Genomic DNA, 24517 nt, shown 5'->3' with positions numbered 1-24517 from the left:
TGCATCACTTACCTTGTGTATAGACAGTCATGACTCCTTAACACCTCCGACTCCGGACCAAACCAATTACATGTGACTAGGTTGCTAGTAAATATCCCTTAACTGCCCCCAAGCAAAGAGCACGTGTCCTTTACTCTTTGTATCTGAGTGCCATTTACAGTAGAATAGATCAAGACTTAGCCCTTTGCCAAGCGATGAACTGGCAGAGTAAAACTATGGTGATTGTACCAGTTAAGTGAAAACATGTTGGAATGGTTCAGCAGTTACATCCTTGAACTGGCCCCAAGGCTTCTAACCATTTCTAAGACAAATAGCAGAATAATTGGAAAATACTTCTGTTCAAAGCAATTTATTGTATTTAGAAAAAAAACAATACAAAAATTCTTCACGTCATGTTTCTTTGCGTGAACTGCAAATCAGTCCCATGTTACAGTAAAGTGCTTATTTCAATTAAAATGTCTCAGAAGTATGATTTGTAAAAATTAAAATCCTGTTAATATTTTGGGCTGGGACAAAAGAGTTAAAAACAAGGGGCAACAACTCCGAAGAGAAGGCTTGAGTAGAGAACCACGTAGAAAAACATTTACGTTACCTCCCTCGAACTGAAATATTTATACAAATGTTCCAATGTTATTGTTAAAATCTTAAATGCATTGCCTGTGGGCACCATTCAAATAGTGGGGAAGTGGATTATGACTGTCCAGTTGAACGTCTCATTTTACACATCGTTGCAAGATCATTTTGAAATGTAAAAAAAATAAGGGATTGCTTCTATCGATTCTCCCCAAATAAAAGGCAGTCCAAAACTACTGCATTGGGGAAAAGTAGAAATGGTTATGACTAAGAACACACCGTAGATGTAAGTACTACATCTGTGCATTTCGGAGAATCACAACCCTAACAAAATAGGGAGACACTTGTCTGATTTTTTAAAGGCAGGCAGAAAGTCAATTGAATAGGCATTTTCACAACCCAAAAAATGCCTTACGCAGCTTAATGCTTTTGTTCTTGATAGCAAGTTAGTTTCCCCAAACAAAGAACAGCTGCATATACAAATTCAAGTAAGTCTTACTATAAGACATAAAACCCCAGAAACATACATTGGTAGAAAGGATTCTTAAAAAGATTACAATCAGTGTCCCATGAATCAGCATAATGGGCCTTTTGACACTAAGGGAGCCATTTCTTCCAAGATTACCAAACTGCAGCGGTTGTAACACTAAATGGACATTCATGAGTTTAGTCGTTGTACTCCTTGGTGATGAGAACACGCACGTTGTCACTTGTTTATGACTTTTAGCCTCTTTGGCATTGGCTACAGTGTCTTGAACCCATCACTAATATAATTTGTCAATTTCCTAACAGCCAAACTTGTTTCCAAACAGATTGTTGCCAACACTTTCGCAGTACAAAATAACATTAAAATAACCTTCACTGGGCATTAATTTTGCTCCAGATAACAAAATAGAAACTTCCCCATCTCGCACTTTAAAAAAAGGAATCTTAAAAAAGGAACATCTGGTGTTCCACCTGAACAGCACCTGCATGAGGTTGACATAAAAAAATAAAAGCTTAAAAACTAATGTAAAAATAAAAAGTGGCACAGTTAAACATTAACATGGAGTTAAACATAAAATAGTTAACTTTTTAAATAACTCATTAATACAGCTACATGTCCTCGGAAGACTTTTCTGGAATGCTATTCCATTTAGACTTTTCCATTGTCTCCTTCACCATGTTTAATGCAAATTATTTCTCCCAAAATTAGGTTTTTGCAGTTGTGATGCAGTCATTCTGAGGGTGTCACATTAGAGGTCAATAGCAGGTTAACCTCTTAACAGAAAAGCCTGATTAAACCCTGAACAAATCCAAATACATTAGCCAAGTCATGTCGGCTAAAATTAGCGTTTCTAACGCCGCTAAACTAGACAGATTATTATGACAGCCATGGCATAATTACTTTACACAGCAGTCAAATAACTAAAGATGTTTACATTAATACATCTTATGGTTTGATGACAACACTTAGTACACAATTTGGCATGGGAAGCTTTCGCATGGGGAACCAAATTTGCTATTTTTCTGCTCCATGTTTATTGAGGGTAGCATCAGGCCAACCCAGTTCATGTTCTGGTATCAAATGAGTTGCGTGTGCCAAGAACTTTAGGTTAGTGCATAAAGCAACTTTTGCAGAGGCAGGCGCAACATTTAATTCAACCCCTATTGCATTGTAGAAATTCAGGAGGAATTCCCTGATATCAGAAAAAGTACATGAAAATTGAATGATGCATGGCGATTGGTAGTTTGGCATAAATCATTTCATTTATGAAACTGCATTGGTAGGCATTGTAGCATAATAAGGGCTGGTTATAGATACATTCTCTGGTACTAGAGGCTCATGGGCACAGCCACAACCTTTTGTACTGTGGGCTTAGACCTTCTACAGAGGAGGCTCAGTTGAAGAGGAATTTATCCAAACAATGGACTGCACCAGACACTGGCAGCATTGGCTTCCAGCCTTCTGAACTCTTTCCACTGAATACCTCCACATGTAAAACCCTTCATGTTTGCCATTGCATCAGCGTGTATGCATCTGCTGATGGGACATTCAGACATGGAGAACATCCCAGATAAACTTCATTCACAGTGGATCCAGTTGTAACATGTGGAAGCAGCACAACAGGTAGTCCTTTGGTGTCTGAGCTTGGTTCAACCGTTCTGCCATAGACTCAAAAGAAAAACAGCTTGAAGATCCCCCCCCCCCCTAAAATCCCTAGAAGGCCCAGTAGCCCCTCAGCCTGGACGTGCCATGTATGCAGGCCCTGGCTAATGTGCTTTACAAGTGCTGCTATGGTGCAGAAGGCAGTGAAGCATTTAACAGAGTCCAAAGTGTACACAGCAGTGTTGTACTTTTCTAATTCTCAGCGCAGCTCAAGCCATTTCTCCAACTGCCATCACATTTCAATTAATAGAGGACGCATACGTGGAGCTGCGCTGATCAGGAATTTTGGGGATGTGCGTTTGGGCTGCCGGCTCTGCATCTTTACGCTCCGAAATATACTTTAGGAGCCAGGCATGGCAGCGGTCTCTCCTGTTAAAGAGGGGGACATGCCTGCAGTCAGTAAGTGTGGTTGAGTTGGGGCCAGGGCGAGGCAGGGGCCAGGCTGAGCGGTCATCTGGAAATCTGAATCAGTGGGTGCGGATGGTCAAAGGCGGTGATTCAGGCAGATGATGTAATGACGAGGGGGGCGAGGAGCTGGCAGAGCTCGGAGGCAGAGACAGGCCCCGTCTTTAGCAGGCTCTGCCTGCGCTTTGCCAGCTTGGAGTTGGATGGAGGGGAGAGGTGCATGGAAGTGGAGCTGGCTGTGATGACAGTGGGAGCCTCGTCAAGCTGCTGCTGCTCCGCCATCACAGCCTGCTCAGCCAGCTGCCGGTTCATGGCCACTGCCTTGCCAGCAAAGAACGTCAGGTCCTTGGCACTGTTCCTGAAAGTGTAGAAGGAGCAACCAAACAAAAAACTTAACGCAGAAGTTGACATTTTAGTTACACTAGTTGTACTTTCTTATAATGGAGGCGATCAGGATGCACTATACTGAAGAACATAGCCCATATCCCTCAGGGACTCAAAGATTAACTCACCTTTGAGGTAGGATGGATGTTGGCAGTGTGTCAGAGAATCCCTAAAAATAAAATGTTTTAGCAGGTGGTTAGACAAAAGAAACCCCACCCATTCTACCCACTGAAATGTACATAGAGTTTAAGGAGCCTGGGGGGGGTATAGAGAGCGAGACTTACCCCCTGCACCCAGGGGTGCTGCAGAACCTGGCCGGCACTCAGGCGATTCTTGGCATCTCTAACAAGAAGTTTGGAGATCAGGTCTTTGGCACTTGAGGAGATGTGAGCCCAGTCCTTCTCTGGAAACTCATACTTCCCTTCCTGGATACTCTCGAACAACATGTTCTAGGGATAAAGAGCTTTCATTACCATCACATAGTAGGGAAACTCAGAGCTTGAATTTCACAATTGTGCACAAGTCAGTGTCTTGTTAACTTCTTATGGCTGGGGGCAATATTGAGTAGCTTGGATGAATAAGGTGCCCAGAGTAAACTGCCTGCTACTCATGCCCAGTTGCTAATATATGCATATTATTAGTAGATTTGGATAGAAACCACTGAAGTTTCTAAAACTGTTTGAATGATGTCTGTGAGTATAACAGATGGCAGGCAAAAACCTGAGAAACAATCCAACCAGGAAGTGGGAAATCTGAGGTTTGTAGGTTTTCAACTCTTTGCCTATCGAAGATAGTGGGATATTGGTCAGTTTGCACTTCCTAAGGCTTCCACTAGATGTCAACAGTCTTTAGAACCTTGTTTGATGCTTCTGTGAAGGAGGGGGGAATGAGGGCTCTTTGAGTCAGTGGTCTGGCAGAGTGCCAAGAGCTGACCGTGCATGTTCACGTGAGAGAGTTAGCTTGTGTTCTATTGCATTTCTGAAGACAAAGGAATTCTCCAGTTGGAACATTATTGAAGATTTGTTAAGAACATCCTAAAGATTGATTCTATACTTCGTTTGACATGTTTCTACAAACTGTAATATGACTTGTCTGAACTTTTGCCTGGACCTGCCCGCGCATCGTGAGTTTGGATTGTGTACTGAACGCGAACAAAAACAAGGTATTTGGACATACATGGACTTTATGGAACAAATCAAACATTTGTAGAACTGGGATTCCTGGGAGTGCATTCTGATTATCATCAAAGTGAATATTTATAATGCTATTCTGACATCTGTTGACTCCACAACATGGCGGATATCTTTATGGTTGTTTTGGGCTCTGAGCGCTGTACTCAGATTATAGCATGGGGGGCTTTTTCCGTAAAGTTTTTTTAAATCTGACACAGCGGTTGCATTAACTTCTTATGGCTGCAGGGGCAGTATTGAGTAGCTTGGATGAAAAGGTGCCCAGAGGAAAATGCCTGCTCAGTCCCAGTTGCTAATATATACATATTATTAGTAGATTTGGATAGAAAACACTGAAGTTTCTAAAACTGTTTGAATGATGTCTGAGTATAACAGAACTCATATGGCAGGCAAAAACCTGAGAAAATCCAAACAGGAAGTGGGAAATATGAGGTTTGTAGGTTTTCAACTCATCGCCTATCGAATGTGGGATATGTGGGATATGGGTCATATTGCACTTCCTACGGCTTCCACTAGATGTCAGTCTTTAGAACCTTGTCTGATGCTTCTACTGTGAAGTGGGGATGAAGGAGAGGGGAATGAGTAAGGTCTGCCATCAGCTGACCATGCGCGTTCACATGAGGGAGCTCTGTTCCATCGCACTTCTGAAGACAATGGAATTCTCCGGTTGGAACATTGAAGATGTTAAAAACATCCTAAAGATTGATTCAATACATCGTTTGACATGTTTCTGACTATTACAGAACTTTTTGACATTTCGTCTGCTTTTGGTAACACGCTTCGTGACTTTGGATTTGTTAACCAAAATCGCTGACAAAAGTAGCTATTTGGACATAAATGGACATTACCGAACAAAACAAACATTTCTTGTGGGAGTGCATTCCGACGAAGATCAGCAAAGTTAAGTGAACATTTATAATGCTATTTTTGAATCCACAATTTGGCGGGTAACTGTATGGCATCCTTTTGTGGCTGAACGCTGTTCTCAGATTATTGAATATTGTGCTTTTGCCGTAAAGCTTTTTTGAAATCTGACACAGCGGTTGCATTAAGAACAAGTATCTTTAATTCTATGTAAAACATGTACCTTTCAAAGTTTATGATGAGTATTTCTGTTATTTGATGTGGCTCTGCAATTTCTCCGGATATTTTAGAGGCATTTCTGAACATGGCGCCAATGTAAACTGAGGTTTTTGGATATAAATATGAACTTTATCGAACAAAACATATGTATTGTGTAACATGAAGTCCTATTAGTGTCATCTGATGAAGATCAAAGGTTAGTGATTCATTCTCTATTTATGCTTTTTGTGACTCCTGTCTTTGGCTGGAAAAATGGCTGTGTTTTTCTGTGATTTTGCGTTGACCTAACAATGATATGTTGTGCTTTCGTCGTAAAGCTTTTTTGAAATAGTACACTGTGGTGGGATTAACAACAAGTTTCTTTAAAATGGTGTAAAATACTTATGTCTGAGGAATTTTAATTATGAGATTTGTTGTTTTGAATTTGGCGCCCTGCACTTTCACTCGCTGTTGTCATATCGATCCCGTTAACGGGATCCCAGCTATAAATTTGTAATGTGCACCTAGGAATATTATACTTACACTTCCTCCTAAACAGGATACAGTTTCTGGAAAGCACACTAAACAAATGAAAGAGAATCTGGGTCAGCCAGAGGTGGCCTTGGCTTTCTTTCTTACCTGGCATGTGTGGCAGGGTTCTCCCATATCCCAGCCACAGTCGCTGCCGCAGCGGCCTACAAAGGGCGGGTAGCCGCTCAGCAGGATGTAGAGGATGACCCCCAGGCTCCACAGGTCACAGCGCTTGTCATAGTTGGTGGCCTCCTCACTGAAGGCCTCCACCACTTCAGGAGCCATGTACTCTGCCGAGCCACACTGCAGGAAACAGACAGAGACAGCAGGGTTAGTTAGCTCTGGGCTGGGAGCAGTCAATGCCCCACCTGAGGCTACTGCTTCGGTTAAACAGAGCCGAGTGTAATGCTGTGGGTACAGTGAGAAGTTAAGTGAGTCTATGCTGTCCAATGTCCCTGAACAAGTTCTGTTTTTGGACAGCGGCATTCCTCACTAGTGGGAAGGATTATCCACACTGATGGAGTCCTTTAAGTGCCCCTGCTTTCCAAAAAATTTGTTCTTTGGAAAATGCAAGGAGGCATGGAGAACATGTGCAATGATGTAGGGTAGGGCAGTGAGTGAATACTAGGGCCCTGTGCGACAGCCTGTTCTTCGCACTCAAAGCTCAGTGGACTGACTGAGCAGGCTACAGGGTCAGCATGATTGCCTGTGGAACTAGGCCCAACACCGAGCTAGGAAAAGACAATTGCCAGGGGGGGCAGTCCAAGAAAGCACAGTTGCATAACGCCGACAAACAAAATGACCAAATGGGGTTAATACTTTCCATAACACGGTGAAGAGATATGGGTCACTGCTGGTTTTGCAGGACAGGAGAACAAAGACATTCCTTAGGAGCTGGCTAGCCCTACTCTGATCAAATGACCTTCTCTTCGGCTTACTTTCAGAGAAAATGAACCCCTGGGAAAATAATGCAGGCTTTTGAAAGATTCTAGTTTTAGTTCCAGTAGGGCCAAAACTCTGCTTAACCTTTCAAGGAACTAGAGTCAAAAACACATTTCTGAACAGATTAAATCTGTGGTGTTAGAATCACCTGACCACAAACAAAACCCAGAGCTCAGAGCTTAACACTGCTGATAGGCTAGTTTTATCATGAAACGTGCTCTGGTTGAAGGAGACCCAAGCACCCCTCTGGTAAAAATCAAACATGCTATGGAATGAGAGCCTGCTAAAGCACCAGGGCTCTAAACAGCTCCGTTTTGAAGCAGACTTGTGTTCCTTTTAAAAAATCCCATTCCTCGGTCCGAGGAGAGGGTCTGTTTGCACACAGCTAGCCTCTTGTCAGATGAAGCAGATGCTAAGCTATAGGACTTTTGCTAGCAGACTGGAATATGTGCCGGGATTCCTCCAATGGCATTGAGTCCACCACATCAGTCTTCATCAATATGTGCATCGATGATGTCGTTTCAAAACAGTGACCGTACGTACAAACCCAACTAGAAGCCATGGATTACAGGCATCATCCACACTGAGCTAAAGGCTAGAGCTGCCGCTTTCAAGGAGCGGGACCCTAACCCGGAAGCTTATAAGAATTCCCGCTATGTCCTCCGACGAACCATCAACAGGCAAATCGTCAATACAGGACTAAGATCGAGTCGTACTACACCTGCTGCGACACTCGACAGATGTGGCAGGGCCTGCAAACCATTACAGACTACAAAGGGAAGCAAAGCCGAGAGCTGCCCAGTGACAAGCCTACTGGACGAGCTAAACTACTTCTATGCTCGCTTTGAGGGAAATAACACTGAAACATGCATGAGAGCACCAGCTGTACTGGAAGACTAATCACGCTGATGTTAGTAAGATCTTTAGACAGGTCAACATTCACAACAGTCCTCAAAAGGTTCTACAGCTGCACCATCGAGCGCATCACTGCCTGGTATGGCAACTGCTCGGCCTCCGACCGCAAGGCACTACAGAGGGTAGTGCGAATGGCCCAGTACATCACTGGAGCCAAGCTTCCTGCCATCCAGGACCTATATACCAGGCGGTGTCAGAGGAAGGCCCTAAAAATTGTCAAAGACTCCAGCCACCCTAGTCAGACTGCTCTACTACAGCACTGTAAGCGGTAGCTGAGCACAAAGTCTAGGTCCACGAGGCTTCTAAACAGCTTCTACCCCCAAGCCATAAGACTCCTGAACAAATGCCTACCCAGACTATTTGCATTGCCCACCCCCCCCACTCTTGTCATCTATGCATAGTCCCTTTAATTAACTCTACATACCTCAACTAACCGGTGCCCCTGCACATTGACTACCGGCACACCCCGTGTGTGATATATATATACACACTTATTTTTTTTACTGCTGCTCTTTAATTACTTGTTACTTCTTAATCGTATCCGTATTTTTTTTTAACTGCACTGTTGGTTAGGGGCTCATAAGTAAGCATTTCACTGTAATGTCTACACTTGTTGGAATTGGAGACAAGTGGGAGTGGAGTTGCTGTGCAGGAAATTGACCATCCTAATACAAGTGATAAAAAAACTAAAACAATAAAAAAGTATGTTTGAATGACACTGGGGCAGTGTTTTTATAACTAATGCCGGTGTGCATGAGGCTGATGCCATGCAGGCATTTGTACACATGCATATACACTCATTTAAATAAACGCATACATGTAATAGTGTCAGGCAAACAGTCAGCATTGCTATTATGGTTTTAGTTGTCCTTTGTTTTAAAGGAATTCATTTTATTATTTTGCGTTGTTTGTGGTTTCTTGGCTTTCTTTTTTCTCTTAAATTCATTCTCCTGGTTGTTGGTGCATGGGGGGGGGCTGTGGGAGGGGTCTCAAATGGTTGAGGGACTGCTACTGGGGAACTGTGGAGGGGGGGGGGGGGGTCTTAATGTTTCGGTTCCGGTTTTTGGCCTGGTGGGAGATCTGTCAACGTGCCCTTGAGCAGGGCATTGACCCTGGATGCTTCTGTGTCGCTCTGAATGAGTGTTGGATGACTGGTATGTAGTTGTTGAGCGCCTTCACTGCAAGAATATTTGTTTCGGATATCCAATTTAAAAACATAATTTTAAAAAAAAGAAACGTTTTTTAATAAGTCTACACCCGTTGTATTTGGCACATGTGACTAAAAGTTGATTTGTGAGCACCATCCCGCTGCACCCTTATGTAATGCAATTTGCAGGGCAGGAATCTGAGCGCAGACAAAGCCTTGTCTGTGGCCAGCGAGCCACAAGCCCCTCCAACCCCCACCACCGTAGTCATGTCTGGAGGAGCTGGCTGCCGACAACACCACCCCGTTTGAGGTAAACTGAATTTGACTCTAAATGGTTGATTGATAAAATAAGTCATTGTTGTAATGGTATGTTTCCCACTCTCAAACTATCTTACCTTATATTAACTATTTTGCCTTTAAATTAAGGAATGAAGTATATTACACCAATTTTCCTAAAGTGGGCAGTTTGTGTTACTACCTTACGCAAGCTTGAATTTTCACCCCATAACATTGGAATTACACACCTTTAACGCAGATTGGTGATAGTATTAAAGTTTAGTCATGAGGATAAGTTTGATAGCTCAAACCAGATCAATATCTTCGGTTTCTGTTGATTGTGTCACGCTCGGGGATGCGCACGACTTGGAACCACTTAGAATGTGGATTTAATGAAACGGCATGGAAAATTCAGGGTATTCTGTGTAAGTCGCTGGCCACACACGCCAATACATGGATTTGACAGTCAAACTGTCACTTAAATAACAGCCAACAGTTGTCAAGTGATATCTTAACCTCCTAAGGCTCAATTTTCACCTAAAATGACATACCCAAATCTGCCTAACTGCCTGTAACTCAGGCCCTGAAGCAAGGATATGCATATTCTTGGTACCATTTGAAAGGAAAGACTGAAGTTTGTGGAAATGTGAAAGGAATGTAGGAGATTATAACAATAGATCTGGTAAAAGAAACTGTCCATTTGTATTTTTTTGTGCCATCATCTTTGAAATGCAAAGGCCGTAATGTATTATTCCAGCCCAGGTGCAATTTAGATTTGCCACTAGATGGCATCAGTGTATTTGCTAAGTGTTAGACTGATACAATGAACCATTGCATTTCTGTTCAAAATGTTGTATCAAGACTGCCCAAAAGTGCCTAATTTGTTTATTAATAACTTCATGTTCAAAGTTGTGCACTCTCCTCAAACAATAGCATGGGGTTCTTTCACTGTAATAACTAGTGTAAATTGGACAGTGCAGTTAGATTAACAAGAATTTAAGCCTCCTGCCAATATCAGATGTCTGTCCTAGGATATTCTCTTGTTACTTACAACCTCATGCTAATCCGCATTAGCCTACGTTAGCGCAACTGTCCTGTGGAAGGGACACCGATCGACGTTAAGGTGTGTCGTGATTGGTTAAGTTAAGAGAAAGTGTTTTGTTAACTTTACTGTGATGGCAGCCTCCTGAAATGAACATCCTACATAAAATAGATACGCTTTCTACAAGTTATGTAACCAACCATGTATAGTTTATTCCAAGTTTCCGTGTGGCCTTTAAATAGTGTTAGATTCAACAGTGCTACACCAAATGTATGCCCTGTTCTATTGATTTCAGCGTGATTGATGGAAGTGATTTAGCCAAAACAGTGTTGCGTTACCGCATTGGCGACATACTTGAATCAAAACGCAACACTTCAAAATGCAGCTAGCAGTCTTCTACAAATTGTCTAACGTGACGAGTGTGGAGTGTGAAGGTGAACGGAAAGGCTCTGGAGCAACGAACCGCCCTTGCTGTCTCTGCCAGGCCGGTTCCCCTCTCTCCACTGGGATTCTCTGCCTCTAACCCTATTACAGGGGCTGAGTCATTGGCTTACTGGTGCTCTTTCATGCCGTCCCTAGGAGGGGTGCGTCACTTGAGTGGGTTGAGTCACTGACGTGATCTTCCTGTCTGGGTTGGCGACCCCCCCTTGGTTTGTGCTGTGGTGGAGACCTTTGTGGGCTATACTCGGCCTTGTCTCAGGATTGTAAGTTGGTGGTTGAGGATATCCCTCTAGTGGTGCGGGGGCTGTGCTTTGGCAAAGTGGGTGGGGTTATATCCTTCCTGTTTGGCCCTGTCCGGGGGTTTCTTCGGATGGGGCCACAGTGTCTCCTGACCGCTCCTGTCTCAGCCTCCAGTATTTATGCTGCAGTAGTTTATGTGTCGGGGGGCTAGGGTCAGTTGGTTATACCTGGAGTACTTCTCCTGTCTTATCCAGTGTCCTGTGTGAATTTAAGTATGCTCTCTAATTCTCTCGTTCTCTCTTTCTCTCTGAGAACCTGAGCCCTAGGACCATACGTCAGGACTACCGGGCATGCTGACACCTTGCTGTCCCCAGTCCGCCTGGCCTTGCTGCTATTCCAGTTTCAACTGTTCTGCCTGCGGTTACGAAACCCCTACCTGTCCCAGACCTGCTGTTTTCAACTCTTAATGATCGGCTATGAAAAGCCAACAGATTTATTCCTGATTATTATTTGACCATGCTTGTCATTTATGAACATTTTGAAAATCTTGGCTCTCTCTAATTTTCTCCTTCTCTCTTTCTTTCTCTCGGAGGACCTGAGCCCTAGGACCATACGTCGGGACTACCGGCCGTGGTGACTCCTTGCTGTCCCCAGTCCGCCTGGCCTTGCTGCTATTCCAGTTTCAACTGTTCTGCCTGCGGTTATGGAACCCCTACCTGTCCCAGACCTGCTGTTTTCAACTCTTAATGATCGGCTATGAAAAGCCAACAGATTTATTCCTGATTATTATTTGACCATGCTTGTCATTTATGAACATTTTGAAAATCTTGGCTCTCTCTAATTTTCTCCTTCTCTCTTTCTTTCTCTCGGAGGACCTGGGCCCTAGGACCATGCGTCGGGACTGCCGCCCGTGGTGACTCCTTGCTGTCCCCAGTCCGCCTGGCCTTGCTGCTATTCCAGTTTCAGCTGTTCTGCCTGCGGTTATGGAACCGCCACCTGTCCCAGACCTGTTGTTTTTCAACTCTTAATGATCAGCTATGAAAAGCCAACTGAAAATTATTCATGATTATTATTTGACCATGCTTGTCACTTATGAACATTTTTGAACATCTTGGCATAGTTCTGTTATAATCTCCACCCGGCACAGCCAGAAGAGGACTGGCCACCCCTCATAGCCTGGTTCCTCTCTAGGTTTCTTCCTAGGTTTTGGCCTTTCTAGGGAGTTTTTCCTAGCCACCGTGCTTCTACACCTGCATTACTAGCTGTTTGGGGTTTTAGGCTGGGTTTCTGTACAGCACTTCGAGATATTAGCTGATGTACGAAGGGCTATATAAAATAAAATTGATTGATTGAAATTGAAAATTGATTGAACACATTCCCACGTGGTAATTGTGTGGTTTGAGCCGTTAGTTAACAGGACATGCAACCTCACCTCCATCCTCTCACGCAAATTATTTAAATGCGATATCGTTATGAGTTGCTGGGTGTCGTGTTCTGTTTTGGCGACCCCAATTCAAAATACGTCACTCTAAAATGTAGCTCACCATCTCCTGCAGGTTGTGCTCTAACCAGTGATGTAAAAAAATCTCCAGTTATGCGTTTTTTTTAGTTGCGTTAGTTTCAAAAGCGTGTACAACCCGATTTCCGCTCAATTTTATTTGCTGATTAGTGACTTGCCAAAACAGGGTTTTTGGTAAGTGTGCAGTGTATACGGTGCTCGTTGAAAAAAATACAAGTAATATGATTATTATGCACATATGTAGATGTATAAACTTTCTGCATATTGGTTATTGAATTGGACAGTGAAACTGTTGACATTGGGCCATTTGTCAAAATGTTTCGTCAACAGGAAGCAGTGACATCATTTTCAACTTAAGTTTTAGGAATATAAATTGAACATTTCCAATGGTATAGTACTTAAGTTAAAAAAAAATACTGAATGACTCCAAAAACATACTGCAATTGATTTATTTTGATGATATCAGAACTCACCAAAATGGGCTTGCCCTGCCTAGCATCATGGAACAAAATATATTTGTCCACCAAGGTGCTTTTGAGGAGGAATGGGAGTATGATAATCAAAAGGTACTCGTGTTTCAGAGCCCCCTTAAAAAAAACATGGCTAAGCCCAGTAACCTGAGCTAGCAAGCCTATGACTGCTCTGGGCATGACAAGGATATGGGACAGCAAAAGGGGATAAGGTGAGGGAGCTCTGCTCAACTGATTTGTAGAGCAGCAGATATACTTCAATAGTATTGCACCAGCAGGATGAAGACTTGCATCAGTCTTCGACTCTTTAATCCTGCCTGCGGTGACAGAGATGGTGGCTAATCAGCCGACATTGAGGATTTGTTGGCAGAAATCACCGCAACCTGGAGCTTTCCTAACCATATGACCAGTCAACTCATAACCCAGCTGCCTTTGCTTGACAGCTTACAGAAAGAGGCGCTGGTCTTTCATTAGCACCTCAGCGCCTGACAAACGTCAGAAAAGTCCTGTGAATTCCCCTTAAAGCTGCAGTAAACAGAATTCCTGCCCAATTTCCAGTTTGTTAAAATAAATTTCCCTAATTTCAGTTCGTGACAAAGCATTGTATAGTGTTTCAGATGGTGTACAAAATCAAGACAGAAAACAGGGAGCATAGAAATAGAGCACAGAACAGATCTACCACTTCTTAGACTGGCTTTCAATTAGAATGACAAATCTATAACTCACATTTGAGAGTTTGATCAGGAAGCCCAAAGTTACATTGAAGCATCAATGTACACCACATGCCTGTATGTGCACACAGCCTCATGCAGACCTGATTACACCACTAAATTATCAGGAAACCACTTTAACATGATTCTCAAAAAAGAGACCATTCACTGAAAGTAAACCCTCTTAAGGCTCAACCGCTACAAGTACAGTAACCACAACATTGCCTAAGTGTGCTTTCTATAGGACTTCTATAGGACAGTCAACAGGCTGTTGGCAACCGAGATTATTTGCGCTTATAAAAATAAATCCCATGGTGCACAGGATTTGTCTGATTCGTGCCCGTCTCAGTGGACTATTCCATTGGAGGCCAAGGGGATGGCACAGTACACTCTAAGATGTGATACTGAAATATTATATGGTTTCAGTATTTCAAATTATGATGCAACACAATAATCTAATATTTTATAACAAATGCACTTTCTCCAATGTTGGATATGTTCCCTGTCCGGTTTTGAAACAATCTTCAGTGCACTAAAATTGACACCTTTCCCTGTATTGCTATGTGCATAATAGCAAAGTTAACCAGGATATTGGGATGAGAACAATTCAGACGAGGCAGCAATGAGGAAACAGCCCTTGCCTTACAAAAATGTATGTTAGAACAGAATGGTATTTATAATTGAGTGTTTACCCAGCTCCAAACAGGCAGAAAAATATTGCATTCTATCACCTCATAACACATACATGCAGCACTTGCTCCTATACCATCCTTTTTCTTTAACTCCTTGTTGTTGACATTATAATACATATCATTAATAGGCTTTGTATAGTATCCTTGTATAACCACCGTCAAGCTGTAGGCCTAAGAGTGTCCTGTTTAGTCTTAATACCTTTACTTAGACCCATTTTTCAATATATAGGCTACTGAATCAATCATTCATGCTTTGAAATGCAATCGAGCATTTATTTTTATTTTTTATGAAACTAACTTGACAAATTAGTCTAAACAATAAATAAACCGCAATTCAAGAATGCATTAAACTGTTCAGTCTACTGTAATAAAGGCTTTATACATTTGTTAGAACAGACTGGCACACTTTAGTATTTAAATTGATCCAAATGGTCAGAAAAAAATTGTAATCTAACAGCAACTGTTTGGCACAATGCTCACAACACTTGAGCCTTTACCCTCATTTTTCCCTGTACTCCAGTAGTTTCCACAATAAGTACAATGTCATCCACACATCGGACTTCTTTAAAACAAGGGCCAGTCACAGGCTGTCATTTTATTTAACAGTGACCATCATGCACAAGTCATGTGTGTCTTTATTATTTAATCAGTGTGCTTAAAGCATCAGACAAGCTCAGTCCATATGTAGTTCTTAACACAATCGATTGGTTGAAAGAACAGGACGGCTCTTGGTTGACCAAGGTTGTTTTTTTGGGGGGGGGGGGGCAGCCCTGGCTTTCTTTCAAATTCAATTTACTCAAGCACATGACAACATCTGTAAATACTACGAAACATTGTGGAATAACACTAAGTGCAGGCATGTAGGGAAAAGGGGAAAAGTATGTCAGGAAAGAAAATCAGATAAGATTGGCCTGAACAGAGACTAGGATAAACAAGGGAGAGGCACATGAGCAGTGCACACACACACCACTCCCCCGCACTCCTTCCCTCTCCCCTTGGCTCAGCCAATCAAAGCACAGTTGCTAGTAGGCACAAGGGCAATTTAACTAGAACAACCGTTAGACATGGGGCTTTTGTGTTATGAATACAAAGAGAAATGCAGGCTTGCACAAATGTGGTGAGAAAGTGGGTGGAGATTACAGTGCAAGAGCAGAGACCAGGGTGGGTGGCAATGTTATTTCAGTTTCTGCATGTTACAGCTCAAGTGCTACCAGGGGAATGTAGCAGAGGATCAGTGACAGGAGACATGGTCTCGTTCCAATTACTGTTAAGGAAAATAAGCTTCTCATTCAACCACTTCCACACACTGTAGCATGGTTTGGCTTCACAGTCTGCGCAAATGCGCAATCTGTTCCCTGTAGCCTTGCCTCCTCAAGGATATTATATCTAGTTCTTTACACAGGAATTACAAAATACCTTTATTTAAAGAGGTCCGTCAGTCTGACCCAGGGCCAGGTCAATCTCTGATAAAAGACCAGTCTGTTGAAACCAGAGGACACAGGGGGGAGATGCAAACACGGCTACCCTCAGACTGCCCTGAGAGCTGAGACCCAAGATCACAGAGGGGGAGACCACTCAGCGCTCACACCGCCCTGTCTGTCTCCAACATGGGCCAAACTATAATACCCACAAATTGTCCAGGCCAGGGCTGGCCTGCCAACAGGCTACCCAAGCTAGGTCAGGTTACAATGCAAAATCCCCCACCTCCTACATTACTCCCTCCAACTAGCCTGGTCATCTGGGTCACCTGCTCACATCCATCTCCCTCTGACAGGAGAGGCACAGAATGGGATGGCTGCCCTTTACATTTGAAGCATTCCAGTAACATTGTGCCGGTCAGGTTTTAAAGGCAGTTTTTATTTTTAATGAAACTTTGCCTTAACCCATCATAGCCTAGCCCCATGTGCCTCAACATTTCCACTGATAAGTAGCAGGATGTGGACATTAGACTTTTAGGAATCTGAATGAAGCTGATAAGTGCTTCTCAGATACCTAAGCAAAGGAGCTGCCAGATAGGAGAGCGTGCCAAAGGTGTATGTGTTATTACATGGGCTGAGAGTCAATCCCCATCATTACAATGAAACCAGCCAACAGTTAACTTTGTCCTTAGATACCAGCACACCTTCCCCTGGTTTCCAATGAGAGGGCTTCCTGCAAGTGACGCCACCTGGGCTTGTCCAATACCGTACAGGAAAGCCAATCTACATAGGGAGCAGAATTGTAAAACCACCCTGCCTCAGAAAACGGCACAAGAAAGCTTTCACTGGGGCTTTGCTGTGCCATGTCCCAATCGTCACACCACCTCTGCTTTCCATAGAATTTCTGTTTCCTGCCCAAAGCATTGCCACAGGCCTATTTACATGGAGTCAAAACTACACTGGCTGAACAGAGTGTAGTAGACAGACTTACTGGAGTGAGGAGCTCTGGGGTGGAGATGGGAGAGCTGTCGCTGTTTAGCTTGATCCCACTACCCAGGTCAAAGTCACAGATCTTCACAGGCGAAATCTGTAAAGGAAGGGAAATGGGTAGATTTGAAAAATGTTACAAAACAATTCTACTGTTTCTCAAAAGATTTGACCAGGGTGCTGGTTGTGGGCTACGGCTCCATTGAGTGTGATTGACAGAAAGCGATTTATGGCCAATCAAACTGGGTGGATCGAGCCCTGAATGCTGATTGGCTGACAGCCGTGGTATTCAGACCATATACCACAAGTAATTTTTACTGCTCTAATTACATTGGTAAACAGTTTATAGCAGTAAGGCATCTCGGGGGTTTGTGATATATGGCCAATATACCACAGCTGAGGGTTGTGTACAGGCACTCTGCATTGTGCCAGGCATTAAGAACAGCCATTAGCCGTGGTATATTGGCCATATACACCCCCCCCCAGGCCTTCTTGCGTAATCATACTTCCAGATTAGAGTGGCCAATACACTAGTGGCTACAGATATCTACAAATCAGACACCTGTAAAATGGAAACTTACTTTGTCCGCATGCTCACATAAGATGTTCTCCGGCTTCAGATCTCTATGTGCCATTCCTGTAAAAATGAAACAGAGTCATTCTGATGCATGTATAATTAGGCAATAGACAGAAGGGGTGGGCATGTGTTTTAGCATGTGTCAAATGACCAGCCTGGGCCACTGCTCGGGATCAAATGGGAACCATGGCTTTCACTTAACAGCCCAGGTGTTGAGGGAACATGAGACCTTTGAACCATTTGTTATTCTACCCAGCATTAGATTAGTGGGCCGAGCCTTTTATCTGCTGAAACCAGATCAGCTAGCCTTGCATTGTAAAGCTCTCATGATAAATGCCAGCCAGCCCATCTCCAGATGCCAGCGCCAGGCCCTTCCCAGTCCCCATATGAAACCCCATCCACCCCCTTGGCCTGCCAGGCAAGCCCTGGTCTGTGGCTCAACCCGGTTGTAGCAGACGTACCTTTGTTATGCAGGAAATCCAGAGCGCTGGCGATGTCCTGCACCACAACGCAGGCTTCCTGCTCGCTGAAGTGTAGTCTCCTGTGAATGTGAGCCAGGACTGTACCTGCAGGTTAACGCCACACTTGTTACCCTGCTCAACCCTATCACATTGCAAGTATTAAAAGGGCCTGTATTAAGATGAGGGTTGCTTAATTCCTGTAACTTTCATTAAATTCCAAGGTTATCCAGAAATCCTGGTTGCATGATACCGGATTTCCCCCTTATTCCAGGAATCCTCTAACCGGGATTTCTGGAAAACCAGGGAATTTATAGAAAGCTGCAGGAATTTTGCCACCCTAATTAAGACCCACTAAGAAATTCAATATGAGACGCATGCAGAAGGAAATGGTGCATATTACTTTTAAAGCCTTTAAACCCTGTATGAAGCACTCACCTCCTCTCAGCATTTCAAACACCAAGTAAAACTTGTCTTCCTCCTCAAAGAACTCCACCAGCTCCAGGATGTTTCTGCAGTGAAGGAAACAGGACACTGGTCAAAACTAATCACACGACAGTTATTACTTAAAAAGATTTATCAGTCAAGGAATTTATTTATTGAATGACTATCAAGACTTTGCTCAGGGCATTGCTCATTTACAGTGCCATGAAGGTCTAATGAGGTAAGCTGCTTTCCACTCAAATATATTATTCAGAAGTCCCCGTTGTTGTGCGTCTAATCAGTAATCTTACCTGTGACCCTGGCACTGGTACAGCATCTCCACTTCCCTGAAGACGCGACTGCGGCTGTGACCAGGTCTCTTCTCAATGATCTGGAATGGAGAAGTCTGGCTTAAGGGCCGCTGGGGTAACAATCACACATGTATAAAATCCTATTAATATACTGTGTAAGGACTGGAAATATACCGTTGTGCCTTTAGGTTCACTTTTCTCACCTTCCAACCTTTAGGCACAGTTAGGATGAAGGGTTAACCTACTTCTGGGGTCTGCCAAGTGCCTACCCACCCAGAGAGCCAACGGGTGGAGAATCAAGGCCGCACACCTCTAAATATTGTATACATATGTATACCATATTCCAACCTTCCATGCTTGTGCCATGAAATTACAAAGCAACGGGCAGAGTGTTCCCAAAGAGTTGTATTGACAATAGAGCAATGACTAAATATAGTTCTAGTGCTGCGGGTTGCTGCCTGGCAGCCCAGCTTGTTGCTCAGCCAAGGGAGACTGCTGACACCAAAAGCAAAGGCCTGAATTTTCCAGCCACCCTCTCATTGTCTGAGGGTGTACGTGAAGCTCTTCCTGCTAGCTGGATTAGGGCTGCCATTGAACCCCACCGGGTCAGAGCACAATGAGTGCCTAGGATTAGGGGCCTGTGTTCCCAAAGCCTAGGGACTGTTCTAAAAAGACGCTGCACCCAACCAGTGAGTTTCTCCTGATCACAACCAACGAGTAGCCTACATGTAGCAGAGCAGACACCAGTATCGATGAACTGATAATGGAAAAATTGATAGCTAAATGAAGAGCTAACGCTGTGGGGGTGAGCACCCTTTGTCCTTGGAGGGTTGTGGGGGTTTTACTGTCCTGTTGCAAACAGTCACCCATCACCTCCAGGGGCTATAAATAACTGCAGCATGGCTTTAGGAGGGCCCCATTGAGTCATACTGCAGGTTTGTAAATCAGATGTATGAACGCCCAGGAGCACTCCTTATGCAGGACCAGAGGACGCCAAACTCAAAGGGGCCAGCTAGCCAAGCAGGCCCCTTTGAGTTTGTTTTCCTGCAGCTTTGGATTTTGTTGGGATTGCAACACGAGGAGCCCCCGCCTCCCATCCAGCTGTCTAGAGGGGGAGGGGTGTCTGGCAAGGACATCTGGGCAGTTGAAGTCCCCTCCTAGACCCAACTGACCTCGAGTCATTGGTTCTCCCACGCCCCTCCCCCTAGAATCCTCCTCAAGGGACTCCTCTATAGTAAACTATTTAACACCAGTATGTTAATTAGAAAGGGAACAAATACCATTAATATACTGGATGCAAAAATAACAGTCTTTCAGTAATATACAAGGAATCCATACAAAATATGGAACAAACTAAATCTTACAATATTTCTGCAAAATGAAAAACTGCCAAAAATGAATTTCACAACATTTACTTGCTCAAGGCAAGAGAGAAAAAGCAGCAAGGCACATTAATCCAAAACACTTTATCTACATCCCTTTATTGTAAAAAAAATAAAATGAACATTCGAGAGAGAAAAAAAGTGTAAACACCCTAGGTCATAACCCATACCATGTTTTGGCACTGCTGCTAGTACACAATGTTCTCACTACTAGGAGCCTGGCTGACGAATGAGAGCAAAGAGAGGGGGTGGATGTAGCCTTCCGCTGGCTCGGATTGGCAGGCAGAGTCAGAAAAACACTGAGGGGAAGTTTGTGCTAGCAGTAGCTAGGCCCCCAGTGCCCATAAAACTACAGCAGAAGCACAACACTGAGTGAGAGCCTCAGACATCCGTTTCAAAGGGCTGAACAGAACAAACATGACGACATCTGTCTAGGGAATTGAACAATGTCCCAAACAAGTTTCCAAGAATACATGCTACAAATTTAGATGCCAGAGAGGACATTGATGTAGTCCACACCCTCAAGTGTTTCTATAGGTTATACCACTAAAACCATTAAATTAATTCAGGGTCTACATTTCCATAGTAATTCCTCCCAGTGGGGCTAATGATCAGGTGACCATGTGCAGTTATCTCCATATTGATCACATGCCAAAGCAGCAAGGAAGTGAAATGTAAGATGACAGCAGTCACAGGCCCTTGTCAGGAGCGTGACACTTAAACATTATCCTCTGAGGGTCGCAATATCCTGGGAGAGCTTTCAACCATTCCTAAAAACATCCTCATCCACAAATTTGAAACAAACCACTCAAGACATTAACATGTTCAGGCACACATTACATTGGGGTTCCTTTTTTGAGAACTTGTGCAGCATGAGAAACATCTTACCTTGACAGCATATTCCTTATTGGTGATGAGGTTGATGCAGGTCTGTACTCTTGCATAAGCCCCCTCTCCAAGAACCTCTGACTGCAGGCTGTAGACATCTGGTGGGACAAATTTATATTTAAAACAATTCAACAGACAAAATATGTTGTACCATAATCTAGAGAATCTGTCCTTTAGATGAGATAAGAAAATGACTCACCCTCAAATCGGCCAGAGAAGCTGTCAGTTGCCCTGCAACGCTTTTTCTTCTTATTTCTCTTCTTGGCATCAGGGATGTCAATAGGCTTGCTGGAGGTAATATCTACACAATCACAAAAACCTGTATGAATACTAGGGTGCTACTTAACATAGGAAATGCTACTACTGAGTTGGTGTCCCAGGATGCTGACATTGGCCTCTTGGAGTAAGTGTTCAGTAAAAAAACAACAAAGAAACACACTTACCATGTCTATTTGACAAATCAAAATTGAAGTCTGAATTAAGGAGGGAACCATTTGTGAATTCGTCACCCGCAAAGGGATTTGGGCCCTAGATGAGAACACATGTGTGAATTTCAACTAATAACAGTTCAGCATTCAAAATGACACATAAAACTGTATGATAAAATGATCAACCCATTAGCTCCAGCGGCCATGGTCTCATGGCATCCACTACAATATTGGAATCAATTTAAGAATTTCACAGCTGATAAGGTGTCCAGTGAAAAATGATGTGCACTGCCCACTTGTACCAAGGCTTCATATCCAATAACAGCATCTGAACCAAATTTCACTCAATCTGTTGTGCCATTTAACATTGTGCCATTTAACATTGTCCAAGTAGACCCGTTCCCTAGACAACTCAGTCATTACCCATATTTGCACTTGTGAACTGTGAACATTGGTGGTAAGGACACACGTTTGTCACCCAAATGTGAAGACAGATGTCATTAAATATAGAAGGATGTAGTTAAATATTGCAAGATGCAGCCTAGTCCCACTTCTCCATCTTGTAACCAACGCAACCTAATAGAAACAGTAACGTTAACTCACCTTGAAAGAGCGATGGAATCCAGTGACTTCGGTGATCTTATTTTGCACCATTTTGCATCGAGTAAAGCTTATTATGAAGGACTGATGGCGGCTGCAGCATGTAAGTACTATCAAATTGTACTCAGACCCGAAACAAAATATTTCTTCAGACTGAAGCAAATGATCCCCGCGTTCTCTGGTCAAGATGCAGGGCTTAACCGGAGCACTGTGTTAAAAACATGTATAGCATAACGTTAGACAACAATCGGGAATAGTGGTCAATAATAGCCTAAGCCATAGATCAAGATCAAGAAGTGAAATAATTTAAGAATACTTCGATAGTTAACAAGTTTCGCAGCATGGCCCGTTGTCTGACATTAAAAACACGCTAATTGAACACACTAGTCAGACTAGAAGAAAACACTGGCTACGTATGTGCACACTGGACACTGCACAGTAACACGAATACGCAGTTAGTCCACTAGCTAGCTAAAATCAATCAATTAAATCAATATCCTACCCATAATGAAATACCAACGTCATCCGACAAAAAAATATAAGCGTGAAACAATATGGTGTGACATTTTAAGTCACCTAATCGACTTGGCTAGACAGATAGCTAACGTTAACTGTTACTGTAACGTTTGCTATGCTAACGCTGTCAATAAACCACCGCCAGAAGCTTTAATTTCGAATAACGCCGAGTAGAAAGGACGTCAAGCAAAAGTAACTAGCCTCTTGTCGACAAACTACGTTTAATTTACCCTCTTGTCTTTTTTTAGAGCTCCAGCGTAAACACCGTTGTTTGACACACTGCTTTCGTTTAAACCGCAGCGACGGTCGAGGATTTGCCAGATCGTGAGTGTGTGGAAGGTGGGACGAATCGCAGCCCAACAAGCATTTATAACCTCACGATTGTCTCCGCCCATTTCTCGAATAATCCAGTCATTTGAGTACTCGCCCCGAAACACAGCAACAGACAGTTTATCACATGGGCTGGGGTGACGTGTGTATTTTACAGGTCTGATTCAAATTCAGTTCATATAGCTTCCTTCTTTCCTAACGCCGTCTCGTCTACTTCACCCTTCACAGATCTGATATTACTAGTTATAAGAAATCTGAGTGATTGGTTTTAGGAGAAAGGACAGGGGACAGAAATGGAACTGGGCGAGAGTGGATTGCTTTCATTTTTTACGTTTTAGTAATTTAGCAGACACTTATCCAGAGCAATTTACAGTTAGTACATTATTCTTAAAATAGCTAGGTGGGACAACCACACATCACAGGTATAGTAAGTACTCATTTCCTCAATAAAGTAGTTATCAGAAAAGTCAGAGCTAGGAGGGGTCAAGTGCAAGTGTTGTTTAGGAACGTTTTTACATTTTTGGTGAGGAGTGGGATTATTTAAAAAAGGGGTTCCCAAATATTTTCACACAAGCCCCCCCTTCCAGCATTGGGGAACATCCCACGTCTATTTCTATGGGCACAAGAACTGTTCATGACAAAAATTGTTCACACCCATCATGTTTATTTCCTGCAATTCTACACATTTTGTCACAGGTGCAGAGAAAGTTTAGCAGTTTCAAAGTACATTTTCTTGCAATTCTATATATTTCGCCATGTCTAATGTGTATTCATGTGATATTTGTCCTCCCCAAGTACAATGCTATCTTGTGAGTCGTGACTTAGCATCGACACATTTCAGAAACTGCTGAGGTGATACACAGCCAATCAATGTTCTCTCACAGCAGTGATAATGAAATAACTCTCTCTGAGGATTTTCAAATGCATTATCTTCCCTGTTGCTTCAAGAGCAAGTTAAGCCTAAGCAACATTGACACAATGAGTAAAAGAGTGATTCCATTTATTTTGGTCATGTGCAATGGATTGCTGTCTCACAATGTTTAAAACAAGCTTGAGCAAGTTCTAAAAAATGATCAATTACATATACTACACTAAAAATATTTCATATGTTCAAATTCAATGGTTGTGCAAAATATGTTGAATTATTGCCATGACCCATACTTGTAGGTCATGTTCTTTCTATTGTTTACCTATTTGTTATCAACTGTAAAGTTGCCATGAGAAGCATGCTTTGTGCTAGTTTCCTTGTAGGGCTTGGGTAAAGGGACATTTAAGATGAATGAAGTTCACAATCAGTTAAGTGATTATTAACACATTGTAATATACTTTTTCTTTCTGTAATACACATGATTCTGTTTGTGCAAGGTTGATGGTCACTAGACTTGAATGTTATGGACAGTTCTATCTGCTGATGCTGTTGGCACCAGTCTAAAGGTGCCAGTTCTGAGGACACACGGGCTATTATTGTATTCTGTGAGACTGTGGTTCACTTCCTTGTGTTATGTCTTTTG

General features: G+C 42.9%; 1 protein-coding gene across 2 annotated transcripts; it reads right to left on the bottom strand.

Moving 5' to 3' along the window:
• Nucleotides 1–333: 333 nt before the first annotated feature.
• Nucleotides 334–23040, bottom strand: LOC120052488 (MAP kinase-interacting serine/threonine-protein kinase 2-like). Of its 2 annotated transcripts, none has more exons than XM_038999426.1 (14): nt 22907–23040; nt 22164–22368; nt 21576–21660; nt 21332–21433; nt 21133–21230; nt 18863–18972; nt 18567–18640; nt 18132–18236; nt 17675–17730; nt 17098–17193; nt 6403–6597; nt 3796–3960; nt 3640–3680; nt 334–3485 (listed from the first exon to the last, which is right to left on the bottom strand). In XM_038999426.1, the coding sequence occupies exons 2-14, from the start codon at nt 22212–22214 to the stop codon at nt 3221–3223; spliced, it is 1443 nt and encodes a 480-aa protein (XP_038855354.1). In that variant the 5' UTR covers nt 22215–22368; nt 22907–23040; the 3' UTR covers nt 334–3220. The 2 variants fall into 2 exon arrangements, with proteins under 2 accessions (XP_038855354.1, XP_038855355.1); XM_038999427.1 differs by having other exon boundaries at nt 18863–18942.
• Between the last annotated feature and the right edge of the window lie 1477 nt (nt 23041–24517).

Source organism: Salvelinus namaycush, chromosome 8 (assembly GCF_016432855.1).
Source record: "Salvelinus namaycush isolate Seneca chromosome 8, SaNama_1.0, whole genome shotgun sequence".
Lineage (NCBI taxonomy): Eukaryota > Metazoa > Chordata > Actinopteri > Salmoniformes > Salmonidae > Salvelinus > Salvelinus namaycush.
Note: the sequence above shows the minus strand (reverse complement) of the source record. Positions and strands in the feature narration are given on the sequence as shown.